The sequence below is a fragment of the Anser anser genome (assembly GCF_964211835.1).
Source record: "Anser anser genome assembly, chromosome: 7".
Lineage (NCBI taxonomy): Eukaryota > Metazoa > Chordata > Aves > Anseriformes > Anatidae > Anser > Anser anser.
Genome location: NC_139727.1, coordinates 41,261,134 through 41,280,285, shown reverse-complemented (window position 1 = coordinate 41,280,285; position 19,152 = coordinate 41,261,134). Strand labels below are relative to the sequence as shown.

General features: G+C 51.0%; 1 protein-coding gene across 5 annotated transcripts in view; it reads right to left on the bottom strand.

The window, feature by feature from the left end:
• PWWP2B (PWWP domain containing 2B) overlaps positions 1 to 19,152 on the bottom strand; it is an 86,989-nt gene that overhangs the window by 63,525 nt on the left and 4,312 nt on the right. For 2 of the 5 annotated variants that reach the window (XM_083843663.1, XM_083843664.1), the window contains exon 2: positions 16,775 to 18,428. In XM_083843663.1, the coding sequence (XP_083699789.1) occupies positions 16,793 to 18,428 (1,636 nt within the window). In that variant the 3' untranslated portion in view covers positions 16,775 to 16,792. The other 3 variants (XM_083843662.1, XM_083843666.1, XM_083843665.1) reach the window with 3 other exon arrangements.

Genomic DNA, 19,152 nt, shown 5'->3' with positions numbered 1-19,152 from the left:
CCTTCCCAAATCAGCATCTCTGCAGTCCCCAGCCCTCACCTGCAGATTTTCTGAGTCATCCTACATCTCACAAAGCACCAGAAGCTATTAAGTCAGGCCACCTACCAAGTTTATTAGAAGTAACTACGTGTAAGTCAGAAAAGCTAGGGTAAAAAATTTGGTAAAAAATGCCGGTTTTGAACAGAAAATAACCGAACTCACTCTTCAGTTCTACAAAATATGCGGCTTCCCCTTGACAAGGTGTGAATCCTACCAGGCAGAGTGAGCTGAGAGTGAGCCTTTTTACATCAAGGGCGTAAAGGAGACTCTCAAGACTTGAAAAACTTCTCAAGATGCATTAGACATAAGGCTAAATAAAAGGAACGTAGGTTATGCACATATAGCTGCAATCTACAGATTCAGAATATTAGCAAAACATCTTATTACAAAAAAATACCGGTAAGTTTAGTGTTTGCTCAAGTCAGAATAAAATATTGGAGAAAAAAAAGAAAAACAAGCTTAAATCTGCAGGGCTCACATTTAGGAAATCAGCTGTTCGAGCTGAAGCACAGCTGTAGTGCTCAGGAGGAAACCTCCAAAACCACAGCGTGGAGCAGAGGAGACTATAAAAAGCTGAGATGGACTGAAAAAGGCCCACCATTTCCTCGAGCCACGTACAAGTTCTAGAAGTATATGAAGGGAAGCCTTAAGAATTGCGCAAAAGTATAATGTCACAGAGCACAGGAACTGGTTAGTGGTGTTCAAAGGGCAGCACAAAACCAATCTGCACACAATACTAAGGACAGCTTACTATCTTTGGAGAATTTCCACTTAGTTTTTAGCCTAATGGAGCTTTTACTTCGGCGGAATAAAAGACTAAAGTAAACCATTTGAAACTTTGTGTTATTAAAAATGACACTTAGAAACTTCCACAGTAACTTTTTAAAATCAGATTAGAAATGAAACATTAGTGCGCTCTTGGCTTATGCTTCTACATTTGCTGAGAAAATTCTTGTCATTTATCTGCATAATGGCCAAGGCAAAAGAGCCAATTTGCTGCTGGATTTTCACTTTAAGCCTTGCCAAAACTGAGTGAGGCAAAGCGAGCCAGCTTCTTCAATTTCCATACGCAGGTCTGAAGTTGTGCTTTTTATTGGGATATTGTCTCAGGCTGGTGTGTAAACCCACTTGTAGAACTGAGCCACCGGTTAAGAGAAGTATACTAACGTTCAGTCCACTCACGTGCCCCCTAAGCACTATTTTCTTTGTCTTTATTGACAATCTCTGTAGCAGTTCTTAGTAAAGTGATCAACAATCTGGTGACTCACCTGCAGTACTCGAGTTTCACTCATCTGCTTCATCCTTTAAGCTGCCGTTAATACAGACACGTGTCAGGCCACCTGGCCGTCACCAGGGTAAAGAGGAAAGAAAAAAAAAGCGCCACCAGATGCAACCTCTCAGTCCCCTGGGGAAGATGGTCCCAGCGCCTCCCCTTCCTCCCGGCAGGAAAGGGCAACAAACCAGTTCTGTCCTTCTGGCGGCTGACAAAGGACCTGGTGAGGGCTCAACACCGACATTTTTCCTTTCCCTCTCCACTTGCACGGAGTATCAGGTAGCCACGTGTTGTTTGCTCTCTGAAGGGCCCAGCGATCTCAGGAATGCCACACGCTCAGGTGCAAGGAGGCTGCTGCCCTTTGCAAGATGTGAAATGTGCCTTGGTGACGGGGCAGCAGCAGGACGCAGCAGGCTTTAGGGGAAGACTGGGAAGGTTTCTGGCCTGCGATACCGGGTACTTCCCCACCAGCCCCGTGGGGCACAAGTGCTGCCCTGAGCCCCCGCGTTTGGCAGTGATTACCACAGCTGCAGCACAGGACAGGCAGTTTCCACTGTACAAACACCCGGCAGAGGTTACATGCACCAGAGGTCTCACTGCAGAGCCGAATGATCACAGAAAACCACCATATGGCCGTCCCCTCTGAAACAACTCTATCCTGAGGACTACAACCAGCAACAGAGAAGGGACACGGCCTGATCTTACCTTCCCAACCCGTCTCCTGTCACTTGCAGCACTGACACAAGCTAGAGAAAAACAGCGGCACCAAGCACGAAGATTTGTAACTCTCTCATACCCAGCAGAGACTTGAACACCCGGCTCGTGGATGCTTCTGCCGGTCCATGAGACCCAGGTGCCATCTGCTAGCCTTCCCATGAAAGCAGCAAGTACTCACCTGTTGATCTTGGCAACTCCTCCGGCCACTGAGCAGCCTTCCCACTCAGGAAGAGGGACAGAAGCAGCCCATCACCAGAGAATAGACAGGCACTTTTCGTGGAGCATGGGGCTTTGCTTATTTTCATTTTGACTTTTTTTTTTTAATGAACAGAAGGCTACTTGTAACTCCCTTCAGCTAACTGCTGCAACATTACAGCCAAAAAGCTTTGCGACACATTTTGGCAGGGACTTTGTACAATGAAGAACTGTGTGAGTACAAAATACAGAAACTTCCTCACATAGCCATCAGTTAACCCTAAGCCTAGCTCAAGAAGATGCTAGGGAAAAAAAAAAAAAGAAATTCCTGAAGACAGACAGACAGGAGCTGAGAAAGGCAAAACTGTTTTCTCCCTGAGTGAGAGTACTCACTGCACAAGAGCATCTTTGCCAAAGCAGTCTGCTTGGAGATGGGCACAGCGGATGCCCAGGTAAACAAGTGCTTCATAAAGGCTTTACACAAGGTGCAGGAACACATTCCTTCTCTATACACTGCAGTCTTTTTACATCTATGTTTGGAAAACAGGAAAATTATTTGTTTGCAGGGATGGCCAAAATTCATCTTGGGAGACAGATGTCCTGTTTTAGCAATGCATTTTAGTTTGCATATTTTTTTTTGTTTGCGTGTTTTTTTTTACTAGTCTTACAACTGTTTTAAAGCAAACAACTTTGACTGGCTGTGTGCTCTTATTGAGACTGAAAAAAGTTTTTTGTTTTTTTTTTTCTGGTGTTTAACTTTTCTTGTTAAACTTTGTTGTTGTTAAACAGAAAAGGGAAGTTCTGACCTCCCTTGCTGATGTTCAAAAGACCGCATCATGAACAAGCATGAATCAGGAAATACGAGCTTCTATGTTCTTTGAATTTGACAATAGTTAATCAGTGTTTGCTGCAACAGATTAAGAACAAACAGGAAGCAGAATCTGTGCAACGATCCTTCAGCTTGAAGTTAATCTTCTAGCACACGCAGACGGCATTTTACCTAGTAGGGGCAACTCTGAACTCTTCTCCCCAGCACTGCAAGCAATAGATTATCATGAATTCCTAGACTGGGGGAATCTAGGGGAAAGCGAGACTACTGCCAGAGAAATCCAAAGAAATTAAGTGATACATTTCAAAAATATGAAGAAATTGAGTGATTGTTTCAAAAGCTTGGCCACAGTTCACTTTAGTTTGTAAACCATTTCTATTCTAAGGTAGACACACAAAAGCTATAGGCTGTTTGTTTTTTTTGGTTTGTTTTTGTTTTTTGTATTTTCTTTAAAAACTGACAGTCATTTCTGGTAATATGTGAGCATGAGGATTCCTTCTATCCAACAGCATGTGTTCAAGAGGCCTTAATTTACACTCACTGACTAGATGCTGTAGACACAAACGTTCATTTTCCAGTCGGTGCTGTCAGGCTAACCACCCACCTCTGCGCACACAGTGTAAGCAAATCAAGGCTGTCCTGCCTACTGTTTCAGGTGACTTTAGAAAGCACACATTTAGGACACACAACCGTCCACGTTACCAGCTGATTGCTTGTTGGTGTACTTGAAAACGCCGATTCTCTCAGCTCTGCAATAAATGACATTAAAAAGCTTTAATATATGCAATGATAGCCCCATTGTTACGTGTTGCACATTTTCCAAGTTTTAATAGACACAAAAGTGAGTCCATTGTACTTAAGACACTACAATGATTTCATTCTATTGCATGTCCTGCTCCAATTACATTTCTCAGAATACAGTATTGAGTAAAAGTTTGGTAGCTTTAAAATTAACAAGTTTGTGAAATCTGTAAGTAAAATAAAGCAGCAGCAATAATTTTGGGGGTTTTATCAAGAATAGCTAACTTTTAGGTAATAAATACATTCCAAGTTGTGGTTTTTGCTGTTCTCCTACTTCATTGCCGTATGACTTGTCAAATTCTCATCTTAGGTTAAGGAATCCTTAAGACTTTCCTGCCAGCCTCACACCAGAAGAGCCGCCTAGCTCCACGTCCAGGTGCCTGTCACCTTTCATGGATGATAAGCAGTGCAATCTGACAAGGAAACCCGTCCTCCTGTCATGTGCATGGCAACCTCCAGATTCTCCTGGGGAGCAAGTCAGGATGTTTAGACTTCGTGACACTCTAGGAGAACAGCTGTGCTCTTATCTTCTGTTACCTTGAAGAAAGCGAAAGAGGGAGAGGTTACTGCAGGCGGCACAGAACTGACCGATCGCAGCGGCGAGGCACGCTCCGGGGCTCGGCTAAACATAGCCTGGCATGCTCCTGCTTCCCGCCTGCGCAACACACAGAAACAGCAGCAGCTACAGTTTTGGAAGAAACTCGTCACGTTAACAGATCTAAAGTAAAAGTGGGAATTTTCTCCAAGAGAGACGCGATATGAGTTTCAGTATGATAAAGATCTTCGGTCTCTGCCTTGAAGCCTGTTTAGTCTTTAAAGGTGGGTACTGCAGGTTAATCTGCCACAAGTCCCTATACAGAGCGCCACGTGAAGAACATCTGCTCAGTCCTGCCTCCGCTTTTCAAACTCAATCTATAAAATAGGATTATTTCCCTCTTGAGAGCAAGCCTTACAGAAGCTTTTCTAAGTACCTGCAGCTGCTCAAGATGTTGACTGCCGCCACAGTACTCAAACCGTGCTTCAGGTGAAGAGGCACAGCAGCCAAACCACCCTTTCACTTTGACTCCAGCGGTGCGAGACATCCCTGCTGCCCCTCGCACACCCACACTCACCACAGGCGCCCCCTTTCCACCCTGGATGTTTGTTCCAGGCTCCACAGGACAGCAATGCCACAGCAGCACTGCGGGTCTCGGGGGACGCCCGGTGTCTCACACAGGAGGACGATGCCACGGCTCCCCTCCCACCCGGCCATCCAAAGGGGCTGTAACCACGCGCTCTGGACTGCATCTGGTGAGTCTTTAGGCAACAACAGCAAGGGAGATGTTCTTTTTGAATTCAGAAATGCAAACCAACACACTCCAAAATAAAGCTACCAAAAGGCGATGAAGTTTACTTCACGCTTGACACGTGGCACTCTGGTCATTTGGCCTTCTCACTGAACACCAGCCACTGAGAGTAAGGGCAGGTGACAGGCTTCCAAAGAAACATCTGCGGGAGGGCGATGTGCCTGCCACAGGAAAAAATTTCCAATGAGAGAAGTCCTCGTCTGCACTCATCTGCACCCTTCCGTGCGCTACCTTACGCGCAGCCCTGCAGCAAGGTGTACCTGCACCGGCCCTGCGAGTCAGTTAAGGAGGGGAAGTTCAAAGGGAGCACCCATCTGTCCTCCAGAAGAGGAGATACACGGAACAACTCAGTGATACAGACGTGACAGAAAAGATGGCACAGGGATCTACACTTGTACTTCTCGACTGCAGAAGCATCACTGCACCATACTTCAAATGCAATTCAGTTTGAAACAGCTCAAAAGTCTGATGAGTCCTAACACGTGTCCGTGTCAAATCAACTGCACTGGCTGAGTCAAAACCACAGGACACACAAGGGTAAAAACTGTGCTCCTAACGAGCAGGATTAATGCTAGGAAGCGAAAGATTAAACACCCTTAAAAACCCCTCATAGAGGCTTGTGATTTGAAGTTCAGAGCACAATTAAACCAAGAATGCCAACACCAGACACAGAAAGACGATCACATTTCCAGCACTGCTGAGAATGCACCAACACCTCCTCTGCAGGCCTAGAACCAAAGTGACACCAATTCGCAGTCTCAGCACCCAGAATCATTTTCAGTATTGCCTACACATGTAAGGCTTCAAAGAGCTGACTTAGAGCACCATGAACACCTGTCCTAAAAGCTGTATTTCAGAGGACTGCGATCCTTAAATCCATAAACGCAGTATTTAGCAGAATGATCCCGCTCTGAAGAGACTGGGATGTGTCGAGACCAGGCCCTAATACCCACAGTCTGTAACAGAGAATAAATGGTACACTTAATTCTGCGAGGTAATCTATCCACTGGCCTTCTGAGATTTTCAAAAGCACACAACTAATTCATATGCACGTTTATTATCTCCCCAAAACTTTTAGGGAGGTCTCGGGACTTGGTAGAATATCCCTCACATGCTTTTTGCAAAAAGCTGACCCTTTCGAGGCAGCCTGTAGACGGAGAACGCTTTGAGCAGAACATCTACATTCCACTGGGCAGGAGGCAGCAGCAAGCCCCCAGGCCAGCCTCTTCCTCCCTGTGATTTGACACCAACAACACTTGGAGGAGGGAAGCACGGTGCCAAGCAGCCCCCCAGCGAGGGGCTCAGCTCCCCGGCAGGGACCCGGAGCAGGCTGGGCTCCGGGTGCCATCCGAGCTCTGGTGTCTACCCTTAGTAACCTGCGACCAGAGCCGGGAGTTTCCAGCATGCGCTCCGTAGGAGCAGCGCAGCAACAGGCATTCACACCTTCGCACTTTGTCTCTACAAAACTTCAGAGGTTTCTGTTCTAAAAAAGCTTCGAGATGGAGTAGCAGCTTAAACGCTGTGTTCTGGACGTTGCTGTAGCCTTGGTACAGGTATGAGTACATGTGCACAACAGACTTACTGATTCAGGACACTGGCATCATCCAGCAGCCTGCGTGCTACACTGTATGACAAAAGGAAAGCCAAGAAAGCTCTGCTGAAGCCAAGAGCTTAGTCGTAATTAAAAAAAAAAATGCAGTTTTGGATTGAATAAAGCCATTCACTAATACAGGTTTAACAGCTGTAGCAGCGTGCAAAAAGCTGATTTATCTTTTTATTCGAATTGATTTTATTCACATTTGAATTGAGATTAATGCATCCCAACTGTGTTTGTGCGCAGGGACCCTGACCGCGGCAGCCCTGCCGGCAGCCCTGCTCGGCAGACTCAGCGCCTCCTGTCAGCCATGTGCAGGCACCCCTACGGCCTCCCCCCGCACGGGAGCACCCGAATCCCCCACCTCCGGGAAGCAGCGGGTGCTGGGCATGGCAGCACAAGAGCTCCTGACCTCAGGGAAAGCAGTGTCGAAGCCCCCTCTGGCTGTGTCGCACGGGATGGAGCCGAGGGTCCTCCACCCGCGGAGGGCCCTGCCCAGCGGCAGAGCCCCGGCCGTCCCGCAGAGCCTCTCATGCGGCGGCGGTGCTGCTGGCTGTCCTCTGCTGCGCCACCAGCAAGGATCCCAGCTCCTTCCGAGGGCTCCTCTGGAAAACCAGGGCACCAGGTCACGCCACACGGCACCACACAAGGCATCGCGCCCCGCCGGGCAGCACAGGCTCCTGCGGGGCGGGTGGCGAGGCGAAGGAGCAGGGAGCCTGCTCGCCTTCTGCACTCATGCAGCTTATTTTGGAGGCCTGTTTTCTAATCGTAACGCGGGCAAGCAACAGCAGGCTGTAATTTAGCATCACCAAACCAGCCTTCCCCCAGACATGGAAGGAAGCCCTGACGGCACGTGAGGAGCACCAAGTGCTCGTGCCTGCCGGCAGCCCAGTGGGGGCTGGAGGGCCCAGAAGGCTTCCGACAGGCGCCGAGCAGCTCCGGCAGCCTTTGCTTCTGACGACTGTACCTGCCTAAAACCTGACACCAGCGGGAGCTGAGGGGAAGGGCAAAGAGGCCCGGCGCTTGCCGTGATTCAGGGAAGTCCTTCCTTTCCGTGCCTTGAGTCTCTTCTGCGGAAGGCGGCAGGCCAGGTGAGGCAGGCCAGGTGAGCGTTACAGCCTCCCAGCCAGCACTCCTGCCTCCCGCCGGCTGCACGGGGCTTCCGAACCACCCCCGGGGCATCAGGGTTCGGCTGGCTGCAACGCGCCGGCAGGCAGGTGTTCCAGGATCAAACTCTACCATCCAGCACCTCTACGAAGAAACAGTATCAGGTTTGAGGGCTTTCTGCTTTTAGAAAGGGCTGCTTTCTGCATGAAGAACGAGCTCGGATTATTGGCTTGAATCAAAACAAAGCAAGTCATCACTCATAAAGGAAATTAAACCAGTAATTTTGCTGCAACTTATTTCTTCAACTGCAGACAGCACACAGGAAATATGTTTTATAAAGAAAACAAGTTTGTTTGATCCCACAACAGCAAAAATCTAATGCAGATTAAACAGGACCTGGTACGCTGGTTAAAAGCATTCGTTCCTTCAGAAATTAATCAACTTAATGAAAAAAAGCCTTCATTAAAAAAATACCCTGCTCTTCGCTTCCAGAGACGTACATACCAGCAGCCAAAGAGATGATTACATAACTAATGCAAGGCAGCTGACAGACTTGATGTGGGAAAGGCTTTGGCACAAGATGCCGGGGAGAATTTATGGCCCTCCTGCTCCGGCGAGATGCGGCACGCTCGCTCGCGCGGACCTGGGGCCACACGCGGACCTTTGGCCCACGCTGCATCCGTGGGGAGCGGAGCACCCAGGGCTTTCTGCTGCCTGCCCGCGGGCACCAGGGCCCGGCCGGACAGGAGGCACGGCCCTCGCCCTTCCGGCCTGGACGGACATCTCCTTTGGTGCGCGGCAGCACCCCGCGCTGCCCCCGCGCTGGGGAGCGAGGAGCTTTCCAGCTGGCTGCGGGGTAGGGACTTGGGGCAGAGGGGCTGCAGGGATGAAGAGGACAAGCTCTCCAGGACCTCAGGCATCGAACACCATCTCTGGCATCACTGACAGGCACGAGCAGCCTACTTCAGACGTACGCAATCTCAGGATGTGCAGGAGTTCATAAACTAGCTAATGCAAAGCCCACGTATTCTCTAACGGTACGTACAGAACGTGGAACAGATCCATCAAGCAGATTAAAACAAATAAACCAGGCACCAACTCATCTTCATCTAGTTTGCAGGATATAGGCATGCAGCTGCTACAGCATTTTTTAGGGAGAACTTAAGAGAAACCGTTCCTCAGCCCACGCACTTGCTCCCTTTCACGCCGATCCGATCTCAGTGATGGGTACTTCCGGGAAAAAAAAAGCACCAACAAAAAACGTGGATCAAGGCTGAAAAACAACATGTTGCATATTTTTCAATATTTACCCCCAAGTTTCCAGAAACCCCTTATTCCTTCTTGGCACAAAGTAGCCTTCCTGCAGGTGCAGCTTGAGGGTGTGCAGCACTTTGCACACATCTGCGTAACTACAACAGGCACAGGACGAACTACTGCGCCTCGCACGGCGCGGCAGGAGGGCCACCTCTGCAAGGCCTTCGCCCCCGCTGCCCACCCCAAGCCATGCGCCAGCAAGCCCCGGGCCCGGGGTCCCGCCGGCCAGCCTCGCCGTGCTCACTGCCAAAGGGAAGTCCCGCTGCAGTTCTGAGTTCACAACAGAAACGAGTAAATAAACGGCATTCAGGAAAGGCTCCAGAAATGTCACTTTTACTTCTCACAGGAAGCTGCGCTATTGGTAAGTTTTCTAAGAGGCAAGTTCCCAGGCTCTTCACCCAGCTGCATCTCTGCTGCGGGGAGACAGGGCCTCCCTCCCAGGAGGCAGCGCTGGGGTCGGGGCTCCGTGGGCCCTGCCTTCCTCGTGCTGCTCCGTGGGCCCTGCCTTCCTCGTGCTGCTCCGTGGGCCCTGCCTTCCTCCTGCTGCTCCGTGGGCCCTGCCTTCCTCCTGCTGCTCCGTGGGCCCTGCCTTCCTCCTGCTGCTCCGTGGGCCCTGCCTTCCTCCTGCTGCTCCGCGGGCCCTGCCTTCCTCCTGCTGCTCCGCGGGCCCTGCCCTCCTCACGTGCTGTGCTAAAGGCGCCCGCTGCCCCGCGCCCACCGCAGGCCCGGCTCGTGCAGCAGCTGGGTGCAGAGCAGCAGAGGCCACCCAGCCCCCTGCAGAGCTCACCGGCCGCCTCGCCCGCATGCTCTGCTGGTGCAACAAGCGGATGCCTGCAGCTTCGGCTGGGCACGGAGGTCCCAGCAGCACGGGAGAACAGCTTGTTGTTCTCCCAAGGAGAGTTGTTAAGCCCTTCGGTTTATACAAATCTCCTCTGGCAGCTGAAGTTACAGCTCACGTAAGCAGATCGCATTCCTGGGCATCCGTGCAGCTTGCGTGCAGTTACAAATAGCACAACATATGGCCTGCTGGCATTTCCAAAAAACAGGCCTGCAGGAATGGAGGGAAGGGGGCAACAGACATCACGAGCAGGGAGAAGCAACACGGACCTAGAGGTCTCCAAACGCGGCAGCAGCAGCCACAAACGTACGGTGCCTTGAGAACCAGGAAAGCCAGCAGGACACCGCCAGGCGTGCAGCTCCACCACCCAGCACCGGGGTGCACGAGTACGCAGTGCGGGCTATTTTAGACTTGTTCTCCCACTTTGTATTAGTATGCACAGATGCTGACTCCGAGCTGTTTGAAGGAAGACTGAGAAACAGTAATTAAGTTGGATGCTTGGTTTGAGTTGACTGAACCATTTAGAAACCCGGCCAAGAAAAATTTCAAGCATTCATCTTCTGGGCTGAAATATTTCACATGACCAGGTAGGTGTTTTTAAAGCTTCAGCTATCACAGCAATCGCCACAGCTTCATACAAAATTACATAACCTTTCTGTGCCACTGGCAGAGCAGAGAAGAAGGGGTAAAAGGAAAAAGAGAATGATTTACGTTGCTTCATAAACTGCTGGCAAGCAGTTCTGGCTACATGCACATACAAAGCCCCGAACATCTTTGAAGGTGAAGTCATAACCCAGCGTTCCAAATTTTACATTAGAGCTTACTATATATAGCAAGTATGCAATAAGCTTTGATTTCTGCTGCACATAGTAGCAGTGCGCTTTTGTTGATGAATGGCGAAATGGACAGATACCGAGGGTCTATTAAGCTAATAGCAATAAAATTAAAACCTTCAAAAAGCCAGTATTTTAAAGTTTAATGGTTTCACAGCCACAGCCTAGGGGGTGGGGGGAAGAAGGGAATGGGGAGAATAAAGGACTTTCCAGACTGAAAAAGCAAATGAACATACGCACTGTAAAGCTGTTTCAAACAGAGGCGCATACCAAGTTCTACAAGCAATTTTTATGAAGAGCTTTACAACGCGAAAGGGAGGGCGGGAGAGCATTCCGTCAGGAGAAGCCACTCGGCAGGATCACGATGCGCAGGGAGCCACAGCCCCGCGGCAGCCCAACGCCCCAGCCCCCGTCGGGCTTCCCGGGGGGCAGCAGGGGGGCACGGCTCTCCTGCCCTGCGGCCGCAGCCCCGCTCCTGCTCCGCCTGCAGAGCGGCAGCACGCCGCAGCTCGCGCCCGCCCGGCTGCACCTCCCCGGCCACGAAGCTCAGCGCCTTGGTATGGCAGCAAGGCTGCTTGTTGTAAAGCCAGAAGTAGCTGGGTTTCGTGTACGACTGCGCAGGACAACTCTGAACAGCCATCATGAGCTCAAGGAACTTGACGTTTATGCAGCAGCAAGTTTAAATATGGATTTACCATGAAAGTGAACAGAAAGCAAATGCAATAGCACAACAGGCGTTCCTGTTCTCCAGAGAACACCAGCTACAGAGCACACAGCCAGGCTGGAGCGCCGGAGCACACGGGGACTGGCTCCTGGAGCTGGTCCGACACCTGGGCCTGCTGAGAAACGTGCCCTCAGCACCCAGCAGGCAACACCTCCCCATCTCAGAAGACTTTTCTGACAGCCACACCTCTGGAGATGAGTCCTGCAGCCCAAATGGGTTACGGAAGAGTCCAGCCACGTCCGGAGCATGGCACCACAGCGACATGGGGCAGGATGCTGCAAGAGCCAGGGGAGATGCAAAACCGCCTGCAGCACGATTTGGAAGGAAAAGCATCACCGTGGCTCAGGGAGGTCTCCCAGGCAGCACGAGGTGACCTCAGCTGCTGCAGGAGAGGCTTCGCACCCGCTCCTTGCTCACAGCCCTGGCCCAGCCACACACGCCAGCACCACGCCTCCGTTCAGCACCTGCGCGACACAATCAGGACGCCCGTCCCACGAAGCACCAGGAAAACTCTTCCAGAAAAGAGATCGCACACCAGCAGAGCTCTGGGCAGCGTGTCGGGTCCACGAGGTGCATCTGTTTGCAGGCAGCCTGCAGGACGTGGCACAAAGGAGCAGAGGAGAGACTGTGCAGGGGGAGCAGGGAGCAGGCTGTACCCCGCACCGCTGGGAGCGCAGCGGCACCGGCAGCCGCCTCGTCTGCAGCGGGGGCCTGGTACCACCGCAGGCAGATGGTGAGATCAGGCTCTGGTGAAACTGGCAGCAACCCCCCGTATTTTGGCCTCAGTTTCTTCTGGCCTTCATTTTCTTCCAAGCAATATTCCAGAGTGTGATTACGGAGAGCTCGACTCTCAGAAATAACCAGTTCAGTAGCCCACAGATGAGCTACCCGTCGCATTTCCAGAGCCCCTGGCTGTTGTCAGTGGAGCCTCTCTGGGGCCTGCCGGGCACCGGGCCCAGCAGAACCAGCAGCTCCTGCCCCAGCAGCTTCCTCCCCGGCACTACGCTGCTGCTGAGGGCCCGGGGTGGCCATGGAAGCAGGGTCAGACCCGAACCTGGAACATCCTCCCCAGGGCTTCCACTGCCGCTGCTCAGGGGGACGGGGCTGCAGCCTCCCCCAAAAGGCCAGGGATCTCGTGGAGATCCCGTGCGTGCCCTGTTCGCCTCCTGAGAAGGAGGCTGCCTCGGGAAGGTGCCCACGGGACAGGGGCTGAAGCACACACCGGCACGGCGAGCACGGCCTTGTCACCCCGCCTGGTTGTACCCGAGCCACGCGAAACGCAGAGCCCACAGCAGCGCTGCGAGGTGTGAGCCTCGCCGAGAGCAGCTCAGCCTCGCTGGGAGCCCAGCCGGCACCTAAGGGCTCTCCCTAGGACAGACGAAGCAGACACCCTTTGTGCTCCCGGGGAACCACTCTCGTGGTGCTTCGCATTGAGGCAGCCACCAGGCGGGACCAGGCCCGCACCGTGCCCCCCCAGGAGCACAGCCCCGACGCACTGCGGGGACCTGGCAGCGGGCCGGGCTCGGAGGGCAGGCGCCACCGCCTGCTGTCCTGACACCGCCCGAGGGCTCAGGCCTGGTCACGGCCACTGCTGTCACCAGCAAAGGCCTGCAGTCACCGCGCGAGCAGAGGAGCTAACACCGGGCACTCTGACACCAGGCAGGAACTCAACCAAGCGTTCGGCCACGAGCCGAAGGCGTCTCTGAGCACAGGGAGCGTCACACCTGGGGCAGCCATGCACGGGGGCGCTCTGTACATGAGATATGAAGTAGAAGCTACAAGGCAGCACGAGAACGCGCTCAGTGGGCATTTTTCTCCTGGCTATACTCTAAACACACATTCAGAGTGTCTTCTGAACGTGACTTTTACAAGCTGCTGGTCTGCCTGCTGTTCTCCCAGAAACCTTGTTTTACTAGTCAGTTAATGGCAGGCTTTTAATAAAGTATGTTCCTTGCCAAAGAATAAGGGCAGAATAATAAAACACACAAGATGATCATGCCAGCTTTTCCAACCCAAAACAAGCGTTGTTTTTAAAATCCAGTCACTTCCAGGTTTATACGCACTCACAAATGGACCTGAATTGTTTGTACATTTTTCCAGCGGTTACCCTACGCAATTTGCAGAACAGCATCACGTGCCAGAGGACAGAAAGATGCACAACACAGTGCCAGCAGTCACAAAATTCTGCCATGCCTACGATGACCACGAGCAGCACTAGCACAGCGCAGGTGCTGAACGCATCTCCTGGACTCCTGCTCCTCGTTTGCTCCCAAGGACGAGCCCTCGCGCAGTTGCTGGTGAAGTCGCAGCATGATGGATTTTACAGTGGCAAGGTTCAATACTGCCAGTCAGATGCCTGCTCCTGGAAACACATTTAATTGTCGCTCAGATGTCCAATGTCCTAGTCCTAGGACTAAGAAATTGGAAACATTAGCAACAACTTAAATTACACCCTTCGGGAAAGAACAGTCCGTTAGCAACCAGTAGAAACATCTCAGTTCTACCCTAGGAACACCTGAGGAAAGCACCAACATTCAGTCCTCCTGATGGCAGAGCACTAGATACAGGGCAAGGCTCCGAAACAATGAGTTGCTATGTCGGTGACGTACCGAGACACCAGGCTCGCTGGTCTAACAGGAAAACTGAGTAAACATGACACATGTGGAAGATGGGAAGTGGTTCTGTTCTGCTTTTCTAGTTTTCTTCTGAGTGCATGCAGTTGTTTATCCAATTATCGTGTAATTTCCAGGCAGGCAGACTGGGCTGGCAGCTCAGACACGAGCAAGGCAGAAAACCACCCTCAGAAAGCCGACGAAGGAGGCCAAGGAAGCAGCAATACGTATTAAATATGTCTGTATAGCCATATGTGCACGGTGAGGTTTGGCTGCAGAGTACAGGGGGAAGGCAGGGGCTGGCCTAACCCAGCCCGTCCCATCGTTTCCTCACTATTCTCAGTACCACCTTCTTTCCCTCACTTTACAGGCCTGTTCTATCCCTTCTGCTCTGTGCCTACAGGTCAGGCACGACCGTGCCTGCCATAACCCACGTCTCCTCTGGAGCAAGTGCTTCCTTTCCTCCTCGGGGCCTTGCTCGTCAGTCTTTCATCCTGCACCACCGCTAGCACCACGTCGGCAGTGGTCCCGCTGGTAGGAACGGGCAGTGTTTTCCTTAGGTTAACGTGTCACCGGGCAAGCATCCTCATTTCAACCTCCAGGTCGCAGCCAAAAGGAGCAAAAAAGTCGAAGGTTTTCCCACTCTGCATGGGCTGACTGGCATGGCCGATCCGATCGGAAGCATCAGGTGCCGCTTCACCCTGCCCCTTTTTCTCCCCAGCAGCCAGCAGATGTGGCACGGCAGCCCACCGGAGCTCACAGCAGCAAAGCATTATCCAGGCAGAAAGCTGTCAGCAACAGCGACAACATCCACCCCGCTGGAGTGGTCCCACAGCGCACGCACAAATCCGGCGAGGTCAGTTCAGAAGACAGACAAAGCTCTGCTGCTCCTTTAAATCGGAGTTCAGAAAGGAGACGTGGATTTTGACCATTTTTCTTCGGTTGGCAAGGACAGCATATTCTGGGCGTCAGGTTTATTTATATTCCTGATCTAGCTAATACAAATTTGGGTCCAATCCAAATACTCTCAATATAATAAAGCCTTTAGCCGGAGTTAAGCAGCATTTGAAGAGGCAAGATCAAGGATGAAGCTTAAATGCTGCTGCAGTTATACACTTGTACTTGCCTGAGCGTCCAGTTGTCCAGAGCCCCTGAGCCCACAAGAGGAACGTGCCACGCTCTCATTACATGCTCCAGCCAAGCTTGCTGCGATGGAATAACGCAGTCAAAGCAAGTCCGTCACTTTCAAGCAAATGGTGAAGCCCCACAGCAGAGGGTACAGAAAGTCCTTCCCCCCCCGGTCAGGATTAGGAGAGCACTGGCCATTGTAGTCCCACTGCACTGCAATCGCTTCGACACAGAGAAGCAAAACAGTCGATGGCAGGAGCAGCTCTGGCTTGTGCACACAGCCCTTCTGGCACGAGAGAGAAAACTTAGGGAAAAGCTCATGGAACAACAGAGTGAACTGACAAAAACCCTCCACAGGAGGCTACGTGAAGCTAGACCTTTGACGAGACTCTTCCTAATCAGCTATGGTTTTCAGATAAAAAGTTAATCCATTCCCTTGTTTAGTAGTATCACAGATGAGGCTTTATCTAGGTAATGACAGCTGGAAGGTCACAAAACAATTCTGGACCTTACTCCAGCCGATGGTATTTTCCCCACGGACCTCACTAAGGGCAGCACAGAAGGCAGCGTCGACTAACGTTACACGTGGTGACCCCATTCCCAGTCATACCACGTCCTGCTTTTATAGGCACCAAATTTTCATCCTGGGCAATTTTTATTTTATTGACAAGGAGTCCCGTCCCACCCTGCGCTCGCAATGAGTAGAAGCAAAATATGGAGGCGTTACAAAGAACCAGTTCCCACTTCAGGTCCTCAAAGAGGCTGCAGGCGAGGACCAGAGGAACTGCGTTTGATGACCCAGGCCAGTCCCCACCAACGCACCAACATTTCAGACACAAGCCAAACGGCTGCTGCAAATAGCATTCCCCCATCAGAGACAGCTTATAGCACAATCACTTTGATGAGTCAAAGACAATGCCTTCGTAAGAAATAAATACCACAGGGGGAGCAGTAAATGCAAGGAGAGCGAAGGGCCTCCAAGAGCACGTAACTGTTGTGGTAACTGCTTGGTACAGCTCAAAACACAGCCTAGAAGCTGTCAGTCCTCCCACCACACGGGATTAGTTCTATCGCAAGTGAATTATCATCGATACTCACCACATCCTAACTGTAAACAGCTCTAACACGTTACTACAATATTATTAGCTCTCTGAGCAAGCAAGGCTTGCTTCCTCACAGTGCCAATTGCTTTGTACTCCCCTCTGAGATCAGTGGCTCCAATTCCCGCGGTCATCCCAAAGTTTTGGAGCTAACGGCTCTCATCACCTCTGAAATTGCCACCACCAACTCACACGCAGGCTTTTAAGTTTAATAACTGCCGACTTCTTTTTTTTAATGGAAAAATAAACGCAAACGGTGGAATGTTGGTTAAAAAACACACGGAAGTTTTTTCCATGGGTAGCATTAGTCCAGCAAGCACTCACCTGATACTGGCGACAAAGTTATGTTTCAAACTGTGTTAAGAGATCTCTTATTTCTGGAGTCAGATGCTCTACTGCCTTCGCAGCTTCTGTGATAGCTTTCCGATACATCCCTTTCTTCTTGCGATTAAATCTCAGTTTGAAAAACTCAGAGAAAGGGGAGAGTTTTGAAACAGATAAGAATGAAGTCGTTGGAGAACCAAACCATGATACTTTCGCTTCTTGCCACGAAGGCTCCCCGTTTTCCTTCTGGCTAAGGTTTATGTCAAGAACACGTGCCGGCCACCATGGAAATCCATGAATTTTACCCCAAACAATATCCCCCACTGAAACAGTTCTTCCGTCTTCGGTGACGCATTTAGACACGCTTTGGGTATGTAGTCTAACTGTTAACGGCGGCACAATTTTACGCTCATCTTTTGAAGATGAAGAGACAGATGCATCATCACCAGGTAAAAAGTCACACATTTCTGGTGATGTTACTTCTGAACTAGAAGACTTGGATTCATCTAGACTGTCGTTACTACACACCGATAAACTAGAAGAATCTGCTTTTCTTTTCCGATAATTCATAAGGAAAGCCAAGTTATCGTGTCCATCTTTACCTTGGGGAAATCTTTTAAAGTCGTCATCTTCACCTGAACTCCCTGAAGAGATCTCAGCTAAACCCCTGTCTGTGGACTCATCGTTGTAAAACGCAGCAGGGTTGGTCTCCCTGCTGTTCTGAAGGACATTTATTTCATCGATAAGTTCTGCTTTATAAATTGAAACGCTCTGACCATCATTTATGCGATGGGGCTTCAGCCTTATCTTTGGAGGTGGAACATCCGCATTGGAATGCACCGGCCGCGTGAGCTTCAGTTTTGGAATGGAAGCAAGCTGGCTGCCTGCTGACTTGTCCATTAAACATTTGGTTTCTCGACATCGTTCGGAGTCTCTGATCTCCTCTTGGTCCTCCTCTCCGTTCTGCAGTACTCGCTCCGGGCAGAACGGTTTGACTGAGCCGTGAACCCGGGAAGGGATTTTTACAACTTCGCCTTTTCCTTGTGGAGTACTGTAGGATATTTTTATAACCGGTGTTCGATGCACTAGCTCCCCAGAAAATTTGTCGTCCTCTCTCTTTTCTCTTTTGTTCCTTTTCTCCGTGTAGTCAGAGTCGCTGTGCTTTTTCTGCTCTTTGTCCTGAATGTTTAGCTTCCTCCTTGTTTTAGCGTTCTGCCTAGCCGTGTTTTCATCCTCGGGGTTCAGAGTGTTCTTACACTTCTCACAAAGCACCTGCCTGGGCCGCAGCCTGATCGTGCTCATGATAAGCCTTCCCGGGTCTCTGTTCCGTGACAAACGCCTCCTCGTCCTCTTTATAGTCCGTGGTGGCGGCTGAGGAACCCACTGGTTGTACGAGTGCCGCAGCCACAGCGGGCGAGGAAAGGGAGCTCCCTCGAAGTAGGGCGGGTAGGGAGGGAGGCTGCCGGGCGGCGGCGGGGGCAGGAGCGGGGGCACTTGCTCGTCACCGCTGCCTTTGGGAGGCTTTCCAGCGGCGGGCTGCGGCTCCGTCTCGCCCTGCGCAGGATCTCCGCCGTCAGGAACCCCATTAGTGCAGGCGCTGGCAGGAGGCTCCTCTTGCTTTGGGAGGGAGGATGGAAGACAAAACAACCCAGACCTAAAAACAGGACGAGAGGGAGGGAAAGAGACAAAGAGTCAGGGTGTTTGACAGGTGCTTCTCGGGAAGACTGCATAACAAGCGTGCTGGTTCCTTAGGAAACACGCAACTTCGACACGCTGATAATGCAACGTTTTCTCTTTTAGGGCAAGGCAACCGATTCTGCTGCTGAAACAAATAATAGCGTTTGAAATTCAGGAAAGGTGTCCTGCTGCTTTGCCAGAGAAGGCATGGACATCAACATCTTTTTCCACATACTGTTTACATAGAAAAGGAGTTTTGCTCTAAGAAGTTTTAAGTTTTATCAGGCAAAGCAGTTTATTTTATCAGCAGGCCAGTAAAGCCACGGGGAAGCCTGCGATACCGATTATGCAAGCCCTCTGGGAGCTGTTAAAGTTCCTTTCCTCGCGCTGCACTTGCGTGGCTGATTTTCAGCTTCTCCTTCAAAACCTGAACAGCTTGGTTTTGTTGCATATCTCACACTTTCAAGCCACAGGTTCACCAGTACACAGCTCTGTTCTCCCCGGGTCTTCTGCATACCTGACTAGTTGTTAAAATAAGAAACATACTCCCGCTTCAGAAGAGCAGGATTAAGCATGATGCTGCACTGTTGGTCAATGCCCGGTTCCACTACAGGCTATCAAAGCCTAGATACCGTATCTTGCCCAGACACTGGCATAAGCAAATCCTCTGAAACACCAGAGCTCATAACCATGCTTCACGT